This window comes from Citrus sinensis, chromosome 7 (genome assembly GCF_022201045.2).
Source record: "Citrus sinensis cultivar Valencia sweet orange chromosome 7, DVS_A1.0, whole genome shotgun sequence".
NCBI classification, from domain to species: Eukaryota; Viridiplantae; Streptophyta; class Magnoliopsida; order Sapindales; family Rutaceae; genus Citrus; species Citrus sinensis.
In genome coordinates, this window is record NC_068562.1 from 9,646,959 (window position 1) to 9,671,679 (window position 24,721).

At 29.7% G+C, this 24,721-nt stretch overlaps 2 protein-coding genes across 10 annotated transcripts; both read left to right on the plus strand.

Moving 5' to 3' along the window:
• Positions 1-635: 635 nt before the first annotated feature.
• LOC102622096 (F-box/LRR-repeat protein At3g59190-like) lies at positions 636-23,526 on the plus strand. Of its 6 annotated transcripts, none has more exons than XM_052444463.1 (5): positions 636-783; positions 1,036-2,264; positions 2,391-2,588; positions 3,068-3,230; positions 23,389-23,526. In XM_052444463.1, exons 2-5 carry the CDS (start codon positions 1,047-1,049, stop codon positions 23,442-23,444), a joined length of 1,635 nt encoding a protein of 544 aa, XP_052300423.1. In that variant the 5' UTR covers positions 636-783; positions 1,036-1,046; the 3' UTR covers positions 23,445-23,526. The 6 variants fall into 6 exon arrangements, with proteins under 6 accessions (XP_052300423.1, XP_052300422.1, XP_052300425.1 ...); XM_052444462.1 differs by having other exon boundaries at positions 3,068-3,182; positions 23,341-23,526; XM_052444465.1 differs by lacking the exon at positions 2,391-2,588 and having other exon boundaries at positions 3,068-3,182; positions 23,341-23,526.
• Positions 680-23,526, plus strand: LOC127903759 (putative F-box/LRR-repeat protein At5g41840). Of its 4 annotated transcripts, XM_052444469.1 has the most exons (4): positions 680-697; positions 20,852-20,937; positions 21,190-22,418; positions 23,226-23,526. In XM_052444469.1, exon 3 carries the CDS (start codon positions 21,201-21,203, stop codon positions 22,251-22,253), a length of 1,053 nt encoding a protein of 350 aa, XP_052300429.1. In that variant the 5' UTR covers positions 680-697; positions 20,852-20,937; positions 21,190-21,200; the 3' UTR covers positions 22,254-22,418; positions 23,226-23,526. The 4 variants fall into 4 exon arrangements, with proteins under 4 accessions (XP_052300429.1, XP_052300428.1, XP_052300426.1 ...); XM_052444468.1 differs by lacking the exon at positions 680-697 and having other exon boundaries at positions 20,706-20,937; XM_052444466.1 differs by lacking the exons at positions 680-697; positions 20,852-20,937 and having other exon boundaries at positions 20,944-22,418.
• Positions 23,527-24,721: the final 1,195 nt, after the last annotated feature.

Consider the following 24,721-nt stretch of genomic DNA (forward strand, 5'->3'; position numbering starts at 1 on the left):
GATTTTTTTCGATTTTATTTTTTAAATATCAATTTATTTAATAATGTGATAAATAAATAGATAGAAAAATATAATCTCTTCCAAAATACTCATTAAATAAGAATAAGTTAATATTATTTTAATTAAATCTTTTCACTATTAAATTAAATTGCTGTTATATTTTTGAAAGGAAATATAAATGATAATTATTACAGTCTTATCTTTTTAATAAATAATAATAAAATATTAATAGAAGAGGGAGAAACTCACTCGATAATATTAAAGAGTGAGAAATAAATCTTGTTTGAAAAATTTAAATTAACGTGTCTTTTAAAATATTTAATATTGATATGACTTTTTAAATAAGATGTATAATTTTTTTTTAAAAGTGTTTTGAAAATACTCTTAATTATGTTTTCGTTCATTTTGACATGAATAATTAAATGGGTTAATAACGGCGTCAAGGAACTTACGGTACCGTATGGTGTATCCAAAGTAAATTTGCAACATGAGGGGTTTAATTGTAAAATTCAAAAAACAGAAGTGGTTTTTGTGATTTTCATAAAACCAACAGGGGATTTGGCCTTTGGGGTTAATTGGCGACGGTAAGAAGCCAGACTCCGGAGCAGCAATAGATTCTTATTCTTAATCCTTATCCTACACGAAGATGGATTTGTTTATTTATGATAATATAAATAAATAAATAAAAGCCAGTCAGGTCTGATAACAATCCCTCGCCGCCTGTTGTAGCAGTTTATGCGGGAGATCTTTATCCTCAGATTTAATTACTTTGTTTTGTATAAGGTAAATTTTGATTCTTTAACCTGCATGTTTTGCATCTTTTAATTGAGTCTGGTTCTGATCTCTATCTCCTCTGTTTTACAATTAAATAAGAATTATAATAATTTAGTTATTCTTGTGTATTCGTCTGCAGTGTTCTGTGTTCCCTATAATTTTTTTTGGTAATTTTTGTTGTTGAGTTTAATATTTTTCAATACGCAGCACTCTGTTCTTTAAATTTGATGCAAACATGAATGAATCTGAATGTTGTTACAGAGTTGAAGATTATGGATGAGACTGTGGATTGTATATCGGATCTTCCTATTTTTATCATCCATCATATTATGTCGTTTCTCTCTGCTAAAGAGGCTGCTCGTACTAGTATTTTGTCAAAGAGATGGAGGCAGTTTCAATCTTCATTCCCCATCTTTGATTTTAGTCAACACAACTTTCGTAGGTCAGAAGATGCTTCTCGGTATACCTTGTTCTTTTTGAGGAAAAACAGAAAATTCCGTAGAAGTCTTAAGAGATTTATCAGAGTTGTTGACCGTTCCCTGTCTCGCTTCTGCGAACTTAACTTGTCCATGCAGAAACTTAGAATCTTCATAAGTGTTATAGATCTTCAACGTTCGCCTCCACTATTTGATAAATGGATAAGATTGGCCTTAGAGAATGGGTTAAAAGATTTAGATTTTGAGATCATATCAGATGAAGAAAATAATGAGGTTTTCACTTACACTTTGCCTCAAACCATCTTTTCTGCCAATTTGCTGACTAGTTTACGTCTAGGCGGTTGTAAGTTTGAGCAGCCCTCTTATGCCATGAGTTTCCATTCTCTCAAAGAGCTTTGTTTAGATAGAATCTATTTAAATGATCAGATGGTGCAAAAGCTTATCTCCGAATGCCATCTCCTTGAAGATTTGTGGCTTGAAAACTGTTCGGGCTTGAAGTTTTTGTGCATCTGTGAAGCTCACAAACTCAAGATTTTGACAATTAGATCAGAGTCGATTGAACTTGAAAGTATTAATATTGTTGTTCCAGGTCTTCAACAGTTAAGCCTTAGATTTACTCTGTCCTGGGGTGGCCCTCGGGTGGTTGACGTGGCTGCATGTCCACTTTTGGAGAAGTTATATTTAACGTCATTCAAGCTTAAAGAAGAAGAGTTTCATAATTTTATTTCAAAATTTCCCTTGCTTAAGGATCTGCTTCTGTGTGGCTGTCTTCTCCTTGAAAGGATTAAGATTTCAAGTAATCAGCTTAAGTACTTGAGTATTAAGTTATGTGAAAATTTGAAGGCAATTGATGTTGATGCTCCCAACTTACTTTCATATAGTTTCCAGAGGAATCCATTTCCCATTATATCAATAAATTCTCGATGTCCCTGGAAGAAAATAGAGTTTACATGTCGCGATGATCTTGACGGTTGTTGGTTCCTTAACTTAAAAGAATTTCTTGGACTATCCAATCAAATTGATGACCTAACGTTAGAACTCAGATTGAGCCAGGTATGTTTATAAGTTCTTTATAAATTGGTTTGATGTTTCCGTTGTGCTTTGTCAATTTTTCCCCCCCTTTTTAACATCGTTCCTAATTGTTTTTGGCTCTTTATTTGCTTGTTGTGGTTTCCCTAGAGCTTATTTAATCTATACGAATTGAGTAGATGCTTTAATTCACTTCCGGTTGGAGTTGGGAGTCTGATGTTATGGATGGATCTTTCGGATGTTTCACCATCAGAGTATGAAATTGTGTTGGATGGCATTTTTTGGATTTGTTACCCAAGGACTTTGTGTTTGTCTACCATGTATGAGGAGCAACACCCATTCATTGTGGTGCGTTTATTTTATGCATTTGTTTATGATGGTCAACACGTTATCGTTGTTTAAATAATTTCACTATATATAAAGGGGGAAGGGAAGAAAGGGAAGGAAAGAAAAGGAAAAATGTTAATTCTCATGAAGTTCATGGGAGGTAAGAAAGAAAAGTAGTACTCTGTAAATTCATTATATTTTTCATTGTTGGTGTACCAAATTTGTTCTCAGAAAATGGTTGGATTTGAATTACACAAATTCCAAAAAAGAGTTTATATTTAAGCTCTCATGTTGAAAGTCTGCTAAGTTTTAAACTCTTACTGTAAACAATAAGTAGATGAAAGCTCATGCTTCAATTTGCACTTTGAGGAGAAATGTCCGTTCCCTTTTTTCCCTTCGTTTTCTTGATTAGGGATTTTATTGGCCTAGAACTGCTATCAAGTCTGTAAGACAATTGTATTTATGTTAACTGAATTATTTGATGTTTGGTTATGTTGCAGTGGCTTTATGACTACTTGCGAAATCCAGAATTGAAAAATTGCAATTCTGATGATATCAAAAGCTGGCGGTATTATTTAATGGATGCAAAGATTGAGAGCTTCAAACAGTTTGGAGGTCCTATGCTTAATTCTGACGAATTGAATCAATTTATGGATGAATGGCCTAAGTTTCCAGATGGATTTTTGCGGTTACATCTGGATTGGTGCTTTAGTGAGTAAGTGTAATGTAGGCTTTAAAGGGCTGTACAAGTTCACCGTGTCCTACAACTTCAACATAATACAGCTTCAATTAATTTTTCATTATATCAATTATTTTGTTTTTATTTGATAAAATCTTTTATTATGAAGTATACTTAATTGAGAATATTTTTTTTCTTTTACTTATCTTTAATCATTGCAAATTTTTTTATTGAATGATTTTTTTAACCTTTTCAATATTATTGCTATAGTGCAGATTTAACACGACTCTGTTCAACAGAGGATCTAAAATAAACGAAGATAGTTTTGTTAGTTTTTTCTTTGCATTTTTCAGCATCGTTTGAGTTGCAACCCCCCCCCCCCCCCCCCCCCCCCCTAACCAAAAAGGGAAAGGACAAGCACACTCCCAACATTTAGGTAAGCACACTCCCAACATTTAGGTAAAGGGACAAAAATTTCTCTAACATTTCAAAAAAAAAAATTTACACCCTAATTTATTATAATTTTATCATTATATCCTTCTAGCATATAAAAAAATAATTAAATTATTTAATTTGTATATATATTGTTAATAAAATTATAAATATACCCTCATTGCCTCATTCCTCTATTTAAATTTTTATCAATAATTATTTTTCAAAAAAGACATCTATACACTTAAAAAAAATTGTAAATAAATTATAATTTTAAAAATAAAATTAGTTATTAATATCATAATAAATAACATAGAAAATTGGTTATAAATGTACAAGTTTAAATGATTGACATGTGGAGAATTGTTAAATATATAAGTTTAAAGTTTAAATAAAATTGATTATTAATAACAAATTTTATTTTTAAAATTATAATTTATTTACAATTTTTTTAGGTGTATAGATGTCTTTTTTGAAAATTGGTTATTGATAAAAATTTAAATAGAGGAATTGGGCAATGAGAGTATATTTAATTTTTTTTTATAATATCCAATTTGTCTATTTACAAATTTATTAACAATATATAGACAAATTGGATTATTTAATAAAAATTTATATGCTAGAAGGGTATAATGGTAAAATTATAATAAATTGGGGTGTAAATATCTTTTTTGAAACGTTAGAGAGATTTTTGTCTAACTTATAATATAATTTTTTTTATATGATAGTAAAATTTGAAATATTCTTATTGAATCCATATGTGACTGTCATTGATAAGTTTTTTTTTAAAAAAAAACAAAAACTTGGGGTTAAGAAAATAGTCAATAAAATCAACTCAAAAGCTTGATTGAAATATCCCCATATCATCAAATGAAATTCACAATAACTTTTGGGCACAGTAGATAAAAGAATTATTGGCAATGAATGGAGTAATCCGAAGGTTCCAATTTCAACTTCTGTTTAACAAAAAATGACCATTCGATTTCAATCGTCCATTTATGCTACTGCTACCTTTAGCACCAATTAAAAAATGATGCTGCTTTTCCTTTTGCCTTCCCCACTTTTCTTCCCATTTGTAAGCAAAAAAAATAAAAATAAAAAATAACCCCTTTTTGAATTTCAACAATCTTTTGATCATATATATTGTGCTTGGGAGAGGAATAAAATTGGAACATTCCTATTGTGCTCTTTTCTTTCAATTTTCAAGTGATTGCTAACGTACTTACAGTGCTTTTTGACATTATTAAAGTGCATTTTAATAATTAAGCATTTTTCACATATTTTATTAAATGAATAACATTTAATTACAAATTGATTACAGAAAATAATGAAAGCAAAGAATTACATGAAATAATACTTCATTCTCCAACAATTGGTGTCGAGTGCTTCATGAAAAACCAATTTTTTTTTTTTTTTTGGGACAAAGGCAATTCTTAGACTTTGCTTGTAGTTTTTAATTAAAAAAATTGAAAAAGAAAAATAAAAATTGTTGGTCGTTTGGTTTACAATCGTACAAGTGTTGTGCTTAAGGTGTTGTTTAGGTCATCTTAAAGTTCTAAATACAGACTAATAAAAAGAGCTTATCTTAGAAGCTGAATTGCAAAAGCACTTTCCAAAGTTTAGTCAGACAACTAAAATTAAATTAAATTATAAATTAAAAAAAAAACTCTTTTGCTTATTCCAGAAACCATTCGAAACACAATTACAGAAGCACTTTTCAATCATATTCTGCATGATTAAGGGTTACGGTAAACAATATATATATAAATGTAATAGAATAATTCATTTCTTTACTCATAACCCTTCTAAGCAAGTAAAAGCCAAGAATCAATTTTTCCAAAGTACTTTTTCGAAGCTTTCTCTAGTAAACTAGCTCTACACCATAAAGTCTTCAACACTCATCATTCTATTTATGGAATGAAAATTTTTCCCAAGTCCATGAAAACAATAGAAATTAGAGCATAAAAAAGTAATTAAATTTTAATCAATTTTTCAATATACAATTTTTGGTAACTTAATCATATTGTGTTTCTGGTTAATTTATTATTAATTAATCGTATTGTTTTTAATTAATTGTTAATTGTTAAACACTTATATATCTTAATTGTTAATTTTTAATTAATCTTATCTTTAATTTTATTAATTATTAAACACTTATATATTGGTTTATAAACTTTTGTATAAAGTGATAACGTGATATATCTAATAAATTAGTTTTACAATGGTTTAAGCTATTTAGAAAGGTAATTAATTACTTCCAAAATAAAAGTATCTTAGTGCTTCCTTAGTAGGATTGGTGCAACCAAGATTAGAGTTCATCAATTTGACAATTTGACTGCAATGGGTCCAAATTATGACTTAACACAGACCAAGATATGATATTCTTTCAAGTTCTCCTGATCCTCATTTATTCTGTAGGGACAAGCTGATTAAGCAAATTTATCTTACAAAAATTAAAGCAATTGAAAGTTAATTTTAATGATAGGTTTTGTAAGAAAAAACTTGCCTCATGTTAATAATCAATTGGTCATACCCACATGGGATATTGTGTATAATATTAAAGATCTACCCTTCTCGAAAAAAAAAAAACAATCCACCCACTTGATATCACAATCTCACCTTCAAGTTTGGTTTGATACTTGCCAATTGGGTATTTTTATAAGACCATGAAGTGATTAATGCATAGTTGCTTTACGGAAAGTGCTTATTTTAAAAGAGTTTTTGGGCAGGGAACGTGCTTAATGAAAATGGCATATCGCGCCTCTCTTATTTGTTAATTTATGTCAGGCTCAAGGGCAAGTGAAGAATGACGATAAATAAAGTTTGAGATTTGGTAGGTTAGTGCCTAATTGTTAAGTTCATTTTCTGAGACACATCACATCATCAACTCAATTTGTGGAGAATGATAATATAGAATAATACATTTTTTTATATGTATATACAATAATTTACTTTTACAACTTTGACCGAAGCCTTAGATACATGTAGTTATTGAATTTTTTTGAAATGTTTACTTCTTGGTACGTACTTAAAAATTGTAATTAATTGATTTAGCTAGTTTAATTAAAGATTAGCAAACCAACCCTATGATCGTGCACTGATTTGAAAGACGATGTTGCTACTCATCATATTCATATAGCATTAAGGGTTACATGAAATAATGAGAAACTATAAATTATAAGAAAAAGGTAAAATAATATATGCCTTTGAATGTTACTTTTCGGATGCACCTTAAATTTTGAACTAATTACATGAATTGTATATATAAATTTTATATTCTCCTATATTTAAAGGGAGAATTCTTTTTTCGAATTATGGAATAACTTAAATCTGGTTTAATTGGTCATGATGTAGCAGCTAGCAGAGGAAGGAAGTACGTATTGAAAGGAAAATGTTATTATAATTATAGAGAAATTATCAGTTTTCTCATGTCAGTATATGTCATTTACCTCATATTAATTTTATAATAACCAATTACCTCATTGACGTCAAAATAACAATGCAAAGTAAGGGCAAAATGATAACTTCATCTACAAATGTCATAAACTACAAATTTTAACAGGTGTGTCATTAGAAACATAAAACCTGAAAAAAAAAAAAGGTTTTAGTAAATTAACCCATAAATTTAAAGTTTTTTTTCGTCTCACTTTTGTTTTAGCGAGTCAAAAAGAGAAAGTTTCACTCTCAATTTTTTCTAACTTTGCTTGTGTTCGCTAGCGCATTTGTATACAGTATGTGGAGATGACTCCATTACATCAAGGTTGGTGAATGGTTAGAATCACAAATTTAATAATAGAGAAAGCTTCAATCCATTGTAGTTCGTTAATGTTGTAATGAAAACGCTATGGGTATGACCGAAATCCAAATGGATATTTTGAGGAAAATTTTGTGATAAATATATAACTTAGGCTATTTGTACTTTAAAATTTACTTTGACTACTCTATTTAGACTTAATGTAATTTACTATTAAGGACAATTTAATAAAATATATTTTAACAAATTTTTATCCAACATCAGATTTTATCTATAATAAACTATATTAATAATGAAAATTGAATCAATGTTTACATCAAAACGTTGTTTATTACTTGTTGACTAAATTGTTTTTCACTTTTGTTTATTAGAATTGCTAGGAAAACATCAAGTAACATGTTCCATTCTTTGTAATTGAAACAAAAGGAATGGAAAACAGAAGTGGAGGAACAACAATAAATTGTTTGTACCACTCCGGCGTAAGAAAATGAAAGAAAATCAAAGAATAGGATTTGTTTTAAATTTACTTTTTGATTTTCGCTCTATCTAATATGCTCCTATCATGGGTTTGAAAAACAAAATTATATAACCGCATTAAAGAGGAGAACAAACAAATATCAAACCTTATTATAAAAGGAAAATAAAAGTTAATAAAAATGGAAAAAGTTTGGGCATTTTGTTTATGATGATGAATATTTTATTGGGAGTACAGAGGAAACAAGGTAATTTAAGAAATGGGTAACGATAACCATATAAGAATTTGAAAGTGTGTTCTAAGTAAAAACTAATATTTTGAAATTATTAATTGAGTGTGTAAAGTTAATAAGTGTCCAAAGTAAATTTTAAAATGTAAATAAATCCATCCTAAACATATTTGGGAAAATTAACACAAAACCTACAAATATTCTGAATGGTAGTGGTACGTGTAATGGAGTCATAAAGTGTAGAACTTTATGTGTGTTTAAGGTAAAACATTGAAAAATTGAAATGGGTATTCTACCTTTTTTTTTTTTGGAATAGTAATTGATATACTTTTTTAAGTATAGGGATTTGTATCCTATTGGGGAAAAGAAAAGCAAATTTTGTTTTATGTTTAAAACTTTTGGGGAGGTTTGTAATAACTACCTTTCTTTTCTAATACTTATGATAAGTTATTGCAGGAGGATACTTGGATAAATTCAAAATATACATATTTTTACATGATTTTTCAGTTTCTTTAATTACTCTTATACATTTGAGTTTTTATTTTTTTCCCCGCAATTTTGGAAGTGTTATCAATTTGCTATTTTCACTGACTTTATTGTTGTCACTTGCTGCAATGCCTATATGAATATTTGTTGCTCTTAGACCTTTCGCAAAGTAATTGCGTGGCTAGCCTCCAGCTAATTTGAGAGTTTGCTATACAGACTTCCTCTTTGGATGCTATGAAATTTCTTTCAAATGATGCTAAAAATTTTCTAAGATACAATTTTACTTAATTAGATTTTTTATTTTTTCTTGATTTGCAGCCGTTTTATTTTGTTACAGTTGAACTTTGATCTTTTTTATTTTATCATTGTGCATTTTATGAGAATGCACTAAGGCTCACTGCGTCCTTCTCGATTAGGTGTCATTTTTTTTCTATTATTTAATACATATCCCCTCATATCATTGGGGTTGCTTAAAAAAAATAAAATTGATTCTCATTTTCTATTTTCATGGATAACAAAATAGTCTATGATTTGGACTAACGAGAGGTAAAATTCAAATAAAATGCACTCCTTTTTTTTAAGGTTATTCGTTTCACTTTTCATTTGAAAAAGTTCATCTCTTAACATGGAGCAGGGCCGGTCGCAAAATTTTATATTGTTCCGGGCTAAATTAAAAATTTTACATTTTAAAGTGAGCATAAACATTCATAAGTAGAAATAGGAATATCAAATAACGGAGACACAAAAAATCCTAAAAATAGGTAGTCTAAAGAAAAATAATTATAGAAAATAAGTAGAAAATAAAAGACAATTCAAATATAAAAATATTATTTTTCAATTATGGAATCTGACATTGCAACCTATAATAACATGTAATTATATAAGAATTAAGAAATCAATTAAGAATTTCAAGTTAAAATAAACAAATACATGTAATTACAATCAATTAAAAATTGCAAGTAGAATTTTTATGTTTGAAAAGTACTTAATTATCACGTCTAAATAAATTAAATAATTAAAATTTATTCATCTTTTTAAATTATAAAAGTATTATTAGTCAAAAGTTTCAATAATAAACTAAATTCAACCAATCAAAAAGGTATTTGGGTGTCATTATTTCTTTACTAGACACTTTGACTCTCTTTAAAAAAACTAGATGCTAATGATTCTTCTATAAAAAGTACTCAAAATATTCAAATTTTATTTTCGAACTTGTCCTCTTAATTAATGTAACTAATAAATAAAATATAAAAAGTTACATAAAAAATTTATGAAAATGTTGATAATTGTTACTGTATGTTTTTTTAAAGTACTTTTAATACTAGTGATGAAATTATATTACATTAACATACTTTTTTTTCAATTAGAATTTTTTTAAAATAAATTAAAGCGGTAATCACATTTTAGACTCCTAATGTTTTCAATCTATTCAATAAATATTATAATTTAATCATTTTATAAAATAAGTCACTAATTTCAATTGGAAAAAAAATATAATTGAATTAGGCACATATTTGAAAATAAAATAAATCTACTGTAATATGAAATTGATGAAATATAAGGGCAACTGAATAGGGACAAATATAAAAACAAAATAAAAACTCTATTCATATATAAAATTAATCAAAAAATAAGAGGGAAGAATTATTTTCTAGACTCTAGCCCAGCTGCAGGTCCGCAACAACTGACATGGAGCAAAACACCAATCGCAAAAATATATTAAATGTACTGTTAATTTTAACAGTGCTCTCATGCTACGAATACGATCCCAAGGCGTACTTTATTATTATCTTTCTAAATACTAAGTGTTGTTTTAACCGGCCTTTCCCTTTTATCAAGTTTTCTTGGATATCATTCTCCATCTCTCTCTCTCTCTCTCTCTTTTGTTTTCCTTAGTTAATTTGATGTGTTTCAATTTTCAAACGCAAATGACTGAAAGTGTTAGATCTTGAAATTTTCTTTCCTATCTCTTTTTTCAAATTTTATTCATTTGCATGCACATCTGTTATGAAGTAATAGATCCGAGAATTTCTTTTCTGCTCTTCTTTTTCTTTTCCCTTTAAAAAAAAAATACTTTAATTAATGTAAGCGCCCATGTGTGAAGAATTTGATCCAGGATTTTTCCAATTATTTTTACTTGTTTATTCATTGGATTCTTAATTCTTTCTTTCTTATTTTTCGTTTTTTGTGTGATAAACATGCATAATGCATTTATCAACATTACATGCATTTCATCACGAGCTTACTGTGGATTTCTACTAGTACGTACGTTTTAATTATAATTAATCAATGTGCTCAAAAAGCTGTTTTCCTTTTCAGATACTTATAAATTCCTAAAGATTACGCATTTGCTTTCAAAATTCTCTAAAAAGTTCCATATCAGCTGCTGTGTCTGCTTTGTTTACTTACGATTTTACCCTCATTTTTTATTTTTGATCGTGTGATTAATGTGTTCTGTTAATTTGCTTAAATTATTCAGCATATTCGGATTTAGTATAAGTAAATTCTCCAAGATTATTATTACTAATATTTTTTTTATTTGATAAACGATTATTTAAAAAAGTAAGAAATGGAGGTAATTTATGTGGTCTAAGAAACTCATACTTTTAAATTTATGGGGTAAATGATCCTTCAGCATTTCTTTCTTTTTTTCTTGGGAATAAATCCTTTACGTTGCAATTAGTTTAATTCCCAATGCAATATTTGATTTTGTAAAAGCCTTTGTATCTAAAAAAATTACTTAAAACATCTTTGTTATCGGTGGTGGAGCCAAGAATTTTCTGTGGTGAGGCAAAATGATACAATATTATTTTATATATATTTAAGAAAATATTAATATTTAAAACTAGGAAATTTCAAAACATATAAAATAAATCATTCAAATTTCAGTTTCCATACATCTATAGTGAAATCACAATTATTACAATTCCGAAGTAATTTACAGTAGAATTGTGTCTGACTACAAAATTTAGAATCATATTCCATATAAAATTCTGTAGTTCAACTTTTTACGGCTTTACTAAAGCTTCCAAATTTTGGGGGGTTTTTTCTTATATTGCCTTAATATAAGAGATGAAATAGGGTATCAAAATCTACCAGGGATCTGACTGATAAAAATTAAATCTAATTAGATTGGATTTGGGTCCATGTAAAATGGATTTGATTTGAATTTGGTTATCGATACATAGATCTAAGTCAGATTTGGAGTAGGCTTGAAGTTATCTCAATATCTAGATTCAAATCCATATCCACTTTCCGTTTAGTTTAATTTTATTTTAAAAATTTCTTAATAATTGTGTGATTATAAATGATAATAAAACTTATTCATAGCATATTAGTGGTACTTAGAATTTATTTAAGAATTTTAAAATTTAAAGGTTAGTTTTGTAAATTTAAATGATAATAAGACAAAAATAATTAAGTATAGAGTAAAATTAGGATAGCCGGCCTTTTTTTTTTGTGGTAAATATTTCACTCTTCAGTTCAATCTCTTTCTTTCTTTTCAGTCTATACTCTCGCTTCTCTGCTTGATTTTAAAATGCTTGGATCAGTCTTTTAATTGTTAGGTAAATCTCTAGACATGAGTTTCCTTTTATGTTATGAGAAATTATCACTCGTATACTCTAAATTTGCGCTTTTATCAAAAATACTACAACACTTTAAGGATGTATCCATTGTCCACCCTAAATTAACAAAAGTTGTCCACCGACCACTAAACCATTAGCTACCGTTTGAAAGTTAACGGAACTGTAGTGAATTGACGATTTTACCCTTGAAAATTATCACTGGTATACCCTTAAAATATCTTATTATCACTTATATATCCTTAAATTATCACTTATATCATATCAAAAGACCATATTACCCTTCTGACGTCATCATATTTAAACGGCAACTAACAGTTTGGTGGACAGCATATATATTTTATCAACTTAGAGTGGACGACTGATATACAATAAAATTGTTGTAGTAAATTTGATAACGGAATAAACTAAGGGTATACAATTGATAATTTCCCTTATGTTATTTTCTCATAATCTTATATTTGTTGTGTAATCACTAATTAGTGGTAGCTAGCTACCATAAAATAATTATGTTAATTACATAATTAGTTAAATATGGTCATAACAAAAATATTAAGCACTATCACTGAATATAAATCATATTTAACTTATATGTCATTATTTAATATTATAAGAATGATAATAGTGTGCTTGGGTATCAGGATAGTGAAGGTGACATTAGAATATTACAATAATCTTATTCCAGCAATTACTTATGATGAATATTTTATTATCTTTCTTATTTGTTTGTTTGGTGTAAAAGCATAAGCTACAATATTTCTTATATTTCGAGACAAATTATATAATTTAATTATTATCAATACATTTTACTCTTTAATTTTCTTTCTAAAAAATTATTACTCTTTTATTATTGAGTTTTAAAATTCATGACGGATTTAGAGTAAATTTGGATTTTAATTATTTTTTGGGGCATTTGGAGCAAATATAGATCTTATTATTATTATTATTTAGATTTTGATATAGTGCAGAAAATATGGATCCATAACAGATCAAGAATAGATATGGATCTCAAATTTTATGATGTATCTAGATTTGGAGTAGAGTAGATCCAACCTATATCTACCCTATTGACATCCATATAGACATTCCCCTAAAATAAAACAAGTTGTAAACCCAAATTAATTTTATTTTTTTCTTTAAAATCATAACATTACGTAAAGTCTAAATGAATTTTTTTAACACCTACAACACTAAAATTTGAACTCAAGCGACCCCAAATAAAATTGGTTGAGAATCACAGACACTTGGGGGCACTTGAAACATGGATTTGCAATCTCTTTACATCACAATTCAATAAACTCATGTAGCGATGATAATTTTTTTAAAAATTTACATGAGACTGATATTCAAATATTTACAATCAGACAATTTCAAAGAATGTCTAATCCACTCTTATTATTATCTATAATTAAAAAGAATTTAAGTGGACTCGAACCACTACCTTCACAATTGTGAAAGTAGTGGCTCTCTCAACCTTTACCTAAGTGGATCATGATAAAGTTACAATCTCTAATATAAACTTTTTTTATACAACCGATATAACATAAATTTATGAATTTGATGAAAATATAAAATAATAAAAACAAATCATACAAGACAACACGTATTTAATTAAACCAATATAATCTTACCATATCATTTTATTAAAAAAAATCTCTCCATTATTATTACTCTTTAACCATATTTCTTCGGAACTTTGTTTCACAGTCTGCGAGTCCACAAGATTATGCCAAAACCATACAATCATGGCCTTCCCTACGCAACCTACTTTGATTATTTAAAAGAAAGTGGAATAATTCTCGTCAGTAGTCAGTATCCCATTAATCTTCAATCCTGTTGGATAGCACATCTTTAAGAATCAAAGCCGGTCAAAAGCTTCCGCGTACATGCCGTTGAGACAACATTTGATTTGCCCTATTTGCTTCATAAAATATCACCAACCAGAACCACCAATTTTTACAGGTATGCAATAAGAGAGAATATTATGCTTATTGTTATTTATCATTATTATTATTGTTGTTGTTGTTCTTGACTCCATTGGCAGCATACAAAATGCAAATCATAAAAATGGAAGAGACACAGACACATTCATTGTCCTTACGCGGCGAGAGGTAGGCGTTTTTTCAGATTTAATTTCTTATCCTTACAAAATTGTAAAGCCCATAAAAGGTTCAAAACAATTTGTTGAACAAGTATCTTTATATATTGTATTGTGTATTGCCCACCATTAATTAATGAACTTTGTTTGATGAGTAGAATATTATCTTTACGAAAGAAGAGAATTTATTTCTGTTTTAGCTTTTTAGCTGCCATTTGGTTTGATGAGAATATTCTGCGTATTGGCGGTAAGATTTGATAGGTGTGTTGCGGTGTACACATGGTGGGATCCCACTGGGAATCTTGTGTTAATATTTGATTGTGGGGATTCTAAGCCATTCTTTGAGGACCTTATTTCAACACCTCAATGCTCTAGATCTAAGAAGGTAACTAAAGAATTTTTTAAAATAAATCATTTACGATAGTGTCAAAGTTTACGTACTTACAGTATCTTTGTATCGTTGATTTATGTTAAATTTATTAATTTTTAGTTAGTATTTAAATTAGGGCAATTATGGGTATGTTTGACCCGATTTATAATGTATTTAGACGCTCCTCCAATCTACTTAATTAATCTAACGCTATCTTTAGGTGATTTTCTCTTTAATATGTAATAGATGAAGAGAGATCCCTTCTCCTATTAATAACTCTTTTTTGTTTGTGTGGGTAGATTTATTGCCGTCAATTTTAGCAATATATCTCTAGTATGAATCTTTCAAGTTAAAAACAAAAATGGCCGAGGGAGTAATTTATTTATTTTTAAGTATATGTTTAGATTACTTCAATTATGATATATCAAGCAGGTATTGCTAGGCATTAAACTGGACATAGGTCCAGACAAGACTTTCCGAATGCATAATTTGATTTGAACCATATTTATAAATCATTTTTAAACTCAAATTAACACTAGATCCAAATCTCTCATATACCTACCTGTTAGATCTTGAAGCTTTTGCATGTTTTGACACTTTTAGTGTAGCGGGGTGTGAGTGTCAATTCGGGTCATCCCAATATAAAATTCAGATCCGATCCTAAGAATTTCTAATTGAAGCCATGCATCCTTATCAATCCACTTCTGCTTGTTCTCGACCTCTTGCTTCCAAGAACCAACTAATTAATTAAGTTCTAAATATAAATCACATAGTATTTTATTTATGATAAATTGTTAATGTTTCCATTTAAACCACAATTAACACACGGTCAAATAAGGGATTCTATAGAGGCTTACAAGGAAGCCACCCTCACCAGGCATCATATTTTTCTAAGAACATATGCTTGAACTTAAATGGACTATAACTTCATAAATCCAAGTATTAAGCTGTTAGCGGTCAACGCAGACAGATATGCAAATGCAATGGATCGAACGTGTTTAGAATAGGAAAATGAAATGCTCGCCCCGCAATCTGCTTCGTTAAAAGCAGTTACGCACAATCAGCTTTTTGAGTGCCAATTTTGATTGATTTCCAGAGGCCCAAAGTGCTTCTGTCTGCACAATAGTTCACTTTCACTGGTTTATGTGATGACTTTCTTTCGGATATGTTGTCTCAAAGGTTCATATCCAAAAGTTAGAAGGTCACGGACGAGAAATGTTATAAACAGATATAGAGGTGATAAGGTGATCACGATAGAAAATTAAAAGAATAATATTGGCCGGAGTTACTCTGTTGTAAATTAAGTAAGTTTCATTAGATTTATAGTTGTTTTTATCGTTATTTTGTCTAATTTTTTGGTCCAACATCAGTACTTGATAAACGACAGATTGCAGTTGAGCTGATGCATAATAGTCAGAAGAGCCAATCATGAGACGAAGAGTTATGTAAAAGAGCTGAGGCAGATGTTCAAATCTATTATCTAAATATATTGTAAAGGGATTTAGGATCCTTTCCTAGCTAATTACAGATGCGGTTTTAAACCGATCAATGATGAAAAACTAAATGCATCAAATTCTAAGCTCATTCGGTTTTCGAACTGCCCATAAAAATGTGAGGAAACTACACCGCAAAACTTACCAAATGTGAAATTAAAAAAAAAAAAATTTGTTCTGTAGCCAGTGAGATTTCCAAATTTGTTCAATGGGCATTAAGAAACATGCAATGAGTTGACATGCGTTTGCTTAAAATATATAGGTACCTAGGTGTCAATAAAGCCCTCTTGAATTGGATGGATGTAAGAGAAATCACTTAAGAAAAATGAGAATGGTGATGAGTGGACAAGTTTATTCTAGGAATATACCATTCCATTCCCTTAGGTCTTAGCCATATATATTTTTTTTAAATTTTACTTTCACGCGACATTCCTATGGCAATGATCATGATTAAATTGACTTTAGTTTATGTTCTTTTCTATATATGTACTTTAGTGTTCTTCCATTGAAGTCAACTTCATTGGTTTTGATTTGGGTAAAATAGTGTGTGTGTGTGTGTGGATGTGCGTGTTTGATGGTGGGGAATGCACTTAAGTGCTGAAAACTCTATCAGAAGCTGTGCTGTTTTTGTAGATTTTCTGAGAAAAAGTCATGGATTTTGTGCTCAATCATGAAAGCTAGCTACCTATGTCTTGGTTATGGCCTGTGGACTGTATAAAACAGATATAGGATTTTTCTTAAAAATGGCAGCAACTTAAATCTTAATTTTATCTAAAAACTAAGGGTTTGCTTGAAGCCATGGGTATGCAGTCCTGAAAAATGAAGGAATATATATATATATATTGTTTTTGGGTCTTAATAAATATTTTGTTTCACTTGTTTACATGTTAAAGATACAAAAGTACATGGGGATTCATTATAGTTATATGACTGGCGTTGTATTAAGTGGCCAAAAGTGCTGCTTTGTTTCATTAGTTTCACACTTTCGCTTATTAATTAGTTCACAAGTATGGTCTCATTAATTGATAATATAATTGCTCTTTTCATTTTGCTTTATCGTTTTTAGTAATTTATTATACTAATTCATTAAAAAGATGAACCTCAAAGGGCACTATATAAGTGAAAATTTATAATCATCATTTTGATTATTCTAGGATATTTTTATCTCTTTTTTATGTCTCGAAACTTTATTGAAAGAAAATGTTGAGAATGCAATCAATTTGTCTCTCTAAAGAAACAATAACAATAAAATCGGTTACACAAAAAAATAGGAATTAACTTCTATTCATGCTACTCAAATTTTGAATTTCCAAGCCGGATCCCCTTAAGTTACATGCATGTAACTTACAACCTTCTCACATGAATAGTGAGTAGCCCCACACCATTCACTATTCATGTGAGAGGGTTGTAAGTGACATACATGTAACTTAGCATTAGCCTTTCCAAGAAGTATAGCCATTTATTGAATGACCTATTGCTAGATATTATCTTATGTGATAGCACTATTAATTCCATTTAATTTTTCATGCATTTCTTGGAACTCAAAACAATTATTCTCAGCAACATGCGAACGTTATCCTTATCTGTTTCTGTAAATCAAAATTCAAGTATGGGGCATGCTTACTACACCAAAAGATTTGTGCCCATGAAACCAAGATGAATGTCCCTCTATATCACACTGTTAAATTGATCTTCACAAGAAATAATTCTCTCTATTAAAAAATATGGACATAGATATGATTGATTCTCATTATAGGCACTTCGGTAACAGTATCAAAATACTTATCAACTATACAGCGTCGTAAGAAATTTAATTTGATTCAATATCAAGAATGCAGCAATTTTTTTTTTTTTTCCGGTGATATAATGAGAGTCCTCTAAAAGCAACCACAATCCCTGAAAGGGTGTATGTGCTGCAGAATTTGGAAGTCGTTGAAGACTAAAAAGTCAAATCATCTGGAAGCATATAATGTGAGAAGGCACAAGGATGTATAAATGGATAACACATATCAATTGCATGTGGTATCATCAACACCACCGGCCATTGACTTTAGTTGACTTGTGGATTGCATGGGGACAACAGATTGCGATATAAGTTTGTGCTCAATCATGGAGGCTACCTATAACTTGGCCATGGACCATAGCTTCTATTTGTCACGTAAATACCATCGAGAGAGGTTGGTTCTTGATGGAATTGTGTATGCTTGTGAATCGAATGACAATTTTCAAATTGCTAGACTTTTGCGATTTGTTTTGAATTGCGGTGATGTGACCTTTTAATTCACTATTGTTTTGAAGTTGTGATATATATCTGCTAAGTTATTGAAGTATTGTTCCTCGAGTGTATGCGTATTATTATGAGTGTTTGAAGTGCTTACATGGTAAAAAATAAATGAGAAAAAGTGAAGTCTTATATACTAACAATATATACATGATCAACTGTATAATTCTTACCATGTATAATTCTCATCCAATCAAGTAAATATAACTGTAGGAAGAATCTAACATAGGGTAGCATATATGGAGACATGTCATATTTTTATATTAAGGTGAAACCCATAAGTTACATAATAATCATAAAAATAAAAAAATAAATAAGCAGCAGATCTGTAGAATTATGAATTTTTTCAGATGAAGTAAAGAATCAAAACATCTTTTAGACGTTTTCCTTAAATAAAATTATCACTTTCTTGGTTTATTCTAAATAAATATGTAAAACAGATAGTTTACAGGCCACGTGATGACGAACAGCCCAAACAAATAGTAACTTTATGCTTTAGGTGCAGAGCCTGCCTCATCCGCAAATATATTAAAAATTGACTTGGCCGGGCAAATAGGAGTTTTTCAAATCGATAGGTGTCAGACATGAATTATAAATGTGATATTATTCTCTAGGAATTATGATTAGAAAACATAGCTTAAATGGCAACGAATTTAATATGCAAGCGTCTAAAGTTGTTATTGTTGCAGAACATCTCAAATCAAACCCGCAACTTATAAACTACCTAGAAAGTAAGCTCACGAAGTCAAATAGAATTGGGGTTTCTAGCCATTTACGACCAATGCTTCTTGTCATTTATTTATGCGTCCGGGTATTTTGAAGGAAAGCACTCCTTGTGCTCCAATACTACCAATAATGTATTCATTTATCAATGATAAAACTCCTCTGCTAAAGGTCCAAAGTATCATTTATTATTGCTATGAATATTGAAATTTAAGTATAAAATAAAGCATAGCATTTTAGAATATGTAATAAAAAAGGGGATGGTAGCTAGTTTAATGAAGCCATTAAACAAAGTCATATCATTATAGCAAGGAGATGCGATACTAAAATAATATAGAACTAAAATATATATGCTGTAACATATAATCTTTATACTAGAAAATGGCTAATGACGATGAGTTGAAGCCCGATGTAGCAAATGTCTTAAGTCAATAAATATATTTAACTAATAAAATTAGGGTTTTATAATAAGTACTCACCCGTTTCCACCCATTATTACCACAAAATCCGGGCCTTTCTTGGGCCTTGTCCAGGCCCGACTTGACGCAATGCAGCACCTAGTTGTTGACTTCGGAAAGTTTTTTATACCATAAAAACAATTCTGAACACTTTAATTATATATATTATAAAATTATCCATAATCTGAAGTACTATTAATAATAATTTATTATAAGTCAATATTTTAATTTCTTTAAATGGGCATATAGTACACTCATTATTTAACTTATAATTCTCACACCTTAAATTCTAAAATTTTTATTTTCAACACTTTAGTTAATATTTAGATAGAGAATGAGAAAATCAGTTTTGAGAAAAATTTTAACTACAAAAATACTGTAAAAAGACTTTTTTTTCCTCTTTTTTTTTTTGGGCTTCTGGCCCGGCCCTCTTATATTGTTGTAAGCACATCAAAAACCGCATTGCAATTGGGTAACTTCGATTTGACGAGCGACTGATGCTGGGTTAGATATTAGAGCATCTCCATAAGATTTTTTTCGATTTTATTCTTTAAATATCAATTTATTTAATGATGTGATAAATAAATAGATAAAAAAATATAATCTCTTTCAAAATATTCATTAAATAAGAATAAGTTAATATTATTTTAATTAAATCCTTTCATTATTAAATTAAATTGCTGTTATATTTTTAAAAGAAAATATAAATGATAATTATTACAGTCTTATCTTTTTAATAAATAATAATAAAATATTAATAAAAGAGGGAGAAACTCACTCGATAATATTAAAGAGTGAGAAATAAATCTTGTTTGAAGAATTTAAATTAACGTGTCTTTTAAAATATTTAATATTGATATGACTTTTTAAATAAGATGTATAATTTTTTTTGAAAAGTGTTTTGAAAATACTCTTAATTATGTTTTCGTTCATTTTGACATGAATAATTAAATGGGTTAATAACGGCGTCAAAGGACTTACGGTACCGTATGGTGTATGCAAGTAAATTTGCAACATAAGGGGTTTAATTGTAAAATTTAAAAAACAGTAGTGGTTTTTGTGATTTTCATAAAACAGACAGGGGATTTGGCCTTTGGGGTTAATAGGCGACGGTAAGCCAGACTCCGGAGCAGCAATAGATTCTTATTCTTAATCCTTATCCTACCCGAAGATGGATTTGTTTATTTATGATAATATAAATAAATAAATAAAAGCCAGCCAGTTCTGATAACAATCCCTCGCCGCCTGCTGTAGCAGTTTATGCAGGAGATCTTTATCTTCAGATTTAATTACTTTGTTTTGTATAAGGTAAATTTTGATTCTTTAACCTGCATGTTTTGCATCTTTTAATTGAGTCTGGTTCTGATCTCTATCTCCTCTGTTTTACAATTAAATAAGAATTATAAGAATTTAGTTATTCTCGTATATTCGTCTGCAGTGTTCTGTTTTCCCTATAATTTTTTTTGGTAATTTTTGTTGTTGAGTTTAATATTTTTCAATACGCAGCACTCTGTTCTTTAAATTTGATGCAAACATGAATGAATCTGAATGTTGTTACAGAGTTGAAGATTATGGATGAGACTGTGGATTGTATATCGGATCTTCCTATTTTTATCATCCATCATATTATGTCGTTTCTCTCTGCTAAAGAGGCTGCTCGTACTAGTATTTTGTCAAAGAGATGGAGGCAGTTTCAATCTTCATTCCCCATCTTTGATTTTATTCAACACAACTTTCGTGGGTTAGAAGATACTTCTCCGTATACCTTGATCTTTTTGAGGGAAAACAGAAAATTTCGTAGAAGTCTTAAGAGATTTATCAGAGTTGTTGACCGTTCCCTGTCTCGCTTCTGCAAACTTAACTTGTCTATGCAGGAACTTAGAATCTGCATAAGTGTTATAGATCTTCAACGTTCGCCTCCACTATTTGATAAATGGATAAGATTGGCCTTAGAGAATGGGTTAAAAGATTTAGATTTTGAGATCATATCAGATGAAGAAAATAATGAGGTTTTCACTTACACTTTGCCTCAAACCATCTTTTCTGCCAATTTGCTGACTAGTTTACGTCTAGGCGGTTGTAAGTTTGAGCAGCCCTCTTATGCCATGAGTTTCCATTCTCTCAAAGAGCTTTGTTTAGACAGAATCTATTTAAATGATCAGATGGTGCAAAAGCTTATCTCTGAATGCCATCTCCTTGAAGATTTGTGGCTTGAAAACTGTTCGGGCTTGAAGTTTTTGTGCATCTGTGAAGCTCACAAACTCAAGATTTTGACAATTAGATCAGAGTCGATTGAACTTGAAAGTATTAATATTGTTGTTCCAGGTCTTCAACAGTTAAGCCTTATATTTACTCTGTCCTGGGGTGGCCCTCGGGTGGTTGACGTGGCTGCATGTCCACTTTTGGAGAAGTTATATTTAACGTCATTCAAGCTTAAAGACGAAGAGTTTCATAATTTTATTTCAAAATTTCCCTTGCTTAAGGATCTGCTTCTGTGTGGCTGTCTTCTCCTTGAAAGGATTAAGATTTCAAGTAATCAGCTTAAGTACTTGAGTATTAAGTCATGTGCAAATTTGAAGGCAATCGATGTTGATGCTCCCAACTTACTTTCATATAGTTTCTAGAGGAATCCATTTCCCATTATATCAATAAATTCTCGATGTCCCTGGAAGAAAATAGAGTTTACATGTCGCGATGATCTTGACGGTTGTTGGTTCCTTAACTTAAAAGAATTTCTTGGACTATCCAATCAAATTGATGACCTAACGTTAGAACTCAGATTGAGCCAGGTATGTTTATAAGTTCTTTATAAATTGGTTTGATGTTTCCGTTATGCTTTGGCAATCCCCCCCCCCCCCCCTGCCTTTTAACATCGTTCCTAATTGTTTTTGGCTCTTTATTTGCTTGTGGTTTTCCTAGAGCTTATTTAATCTATACGAATTGAGTAGATGCTTTAATTCACTTCCGGTTGGAGTTGGGAGTCTGATGTTATGGATGGATCTTTCGGATGTTTCACCATCAGAGTATGAAATTGTGTTGGATGGCATTTTTTGGATTTGTTACCCAAGGACTTTGTGTTTGTCTACCACGTATGAGGAGCAACACCCATTCATTGTTGAGTGTTTATTTTATGCATTTGTTTATGATGGTCAACATGTTATTGTTGACTAAATAATTTCACTATAGATAAAGAGGGAAGGGAAGAGAGGGAAGGAAAGAAAATGAAAAATGTTAATTCTCATGAAGTTCATGGGAGGTAAGAAAGAAAAGTAGTACTCTGTAAATTCATTATATTTTTCATTGTTGGTGTACCAAATTTGTTCTCAGAAAATGGTTGAATTTGAATTACACAAATTCCAAAAAAGAGTTTATATTTAAGCTTTCATGTTGAAAGTCTGCTAAGTTTTAAACTCTTACTGTAAACAATAAGTAGATGAAAGCTCATGCTTCAATTTGCACTTTGAGGAGAAATGTCTGTTCCCTTTTTTCCCTTTGTTTTCTTGATTAGGGATTTTATTGGCCTAGAACTGCTATCAAGTCTGTAAGACAATTGTATATATGTTAACTGAATTATTTGCTGTTTGGTTATGTTGCAGTGATTTTATGACTACTTGCGAAATCCAGAATTGAAAAATAGCAATTCTGATGATATCAAAAGCTGGCGGTATTATTTAATGGATGCAAAGATTGAGAGCTTCAAACACTTTCGAGGTCTTATGCTTAATTCTGACCAATTGAATCAATTTATGGATGAATGGCCTAAGTTTCCAGATGGATTTTTGCGGTTACATCTGGATTGGTGCTTTAGTGAGTAAGTGTAATGTAGGCTTTCAAGGCTGTACAAGTTCACCGTGTCCTACAACTTCAACATAATACAGCTTCAATTAATTTTTCTTTGAGTAATGATACAGCCACAAACTCTTGTACAAACTTATTTTGTACAAACTGACGTGGAATTAATTCATTGGTTGAATGAAAATATAAATTAATAAAAACAAATCATGTGGGCCAAGTGATATTTAATTCAACCAATCTTATTATGCCACATCAGTTTGTACAAAATAAGTTTGTACAAGAGTTTGTGGCTGTATCATTACTCTTTTTCTTTATATCAATTATTGTGTTTTTATTTAATAAAATCTTTTATTATGAATTATACTTAATTGAGAATATTTTTTTTCTTTTACTTCTCTTTAATCATTACAAATTTTTTTATTGAATGATTTTTTAACCTTTTCAATATTATTGCTATAGTGCAGATTTAACACAACTCTGTTCATTATTGCTGCTCACTCTCTAACAAAGCTAGCTCTAGAGAAGTTTAGTATGGGTATACTCGTACCCTTCAGAAGTTATGGAGTTGTTTAACTCTTTGAATGAATGAAAACCACTTTTCTTCTCCCAACAAAAAAAAAAAAAACACAACTCTGTTCAACAGAGGATCTAAAATAAACGAAGATAGTTTCACTCCTTTAAAAAGTTAAAAAGTAATATCAAGAGATCAGGCTTAGGCTAAGTATTTTGAGATTCGGTTTGATTTTTATTATTTTTTGTTAGTTTTTTCTTTGTATTTTTCAACATCTTTGAGTTGCAACCCCCCCCCCCCCCCCTCCCCAAAAAAAAATTTGACCGGACTGAGAGTTCGTGAGTATTCAAGGACAAATCAAAATTAAGGGTCTGTTTGGTACAATTTTTAAAGTAAAATTTATTTAAGTAGAGTTTTATTGGTAGAATTTTTATAAGTTGAGTTTTTATTTAAGTTCAAAAGTTCTACTAAAAAAATTGATAAGATCTTATAGGATTAAATAAAGAGTAATGATACAGCCACAAACTCTTGTACAAATTTATTTTGTACAAACTGACGTGGCATTAATTCATTGGTTGAATGAAAATATAAATTAATAAAAACAAATCATGTGGGTCAAGTGATATTTAATTCAACCAATCTTATCATGCCACATCAGTTTGTACAAAATAAGTTTGTACAAGAGTTTGTGGCTGTATCATTACTCTTAAATAAATATTTATGACTATTGGATAAGTTAAATCAAATAGACACAAAAAATTACTAGAAACCATGACCAAAGAAACT

What these genes read in the sequence shown, in the direction of transcription:
- LOC102622096 (XM_052444463.1), top strand. Translation starts at nt 1,047, where the DNA reads ATGGATGAGACTGTGGATTGTATATCGGATCTTCCTATTTTTATCATC. An exon ending in AGCAACACCCATTCATTGTG is followed by an intron (nt 2,589 to 3,067) that starts GTGCGTTTATTT and finishes GTTATGTTGCAG; the next exon opens with TGGCTTTATGACTACTTGCG. An exon ending in TCAATTTATGGATGAATGGC is followed by an intron (nt 3,231 to 23,388) that starts CTAAGTTTCCAG and finishes TGGATGAATGGC; the next exon opens with CTAAGTTTCCAGATGGATTT.
- LOC127903759 (XM_052444466.1), top strand. Translation starts at nt 21,168, where the DNA reads ATGAATCTGAATGTTGTTACAGAGTTGAAGATTATGGATGAGACTGTG.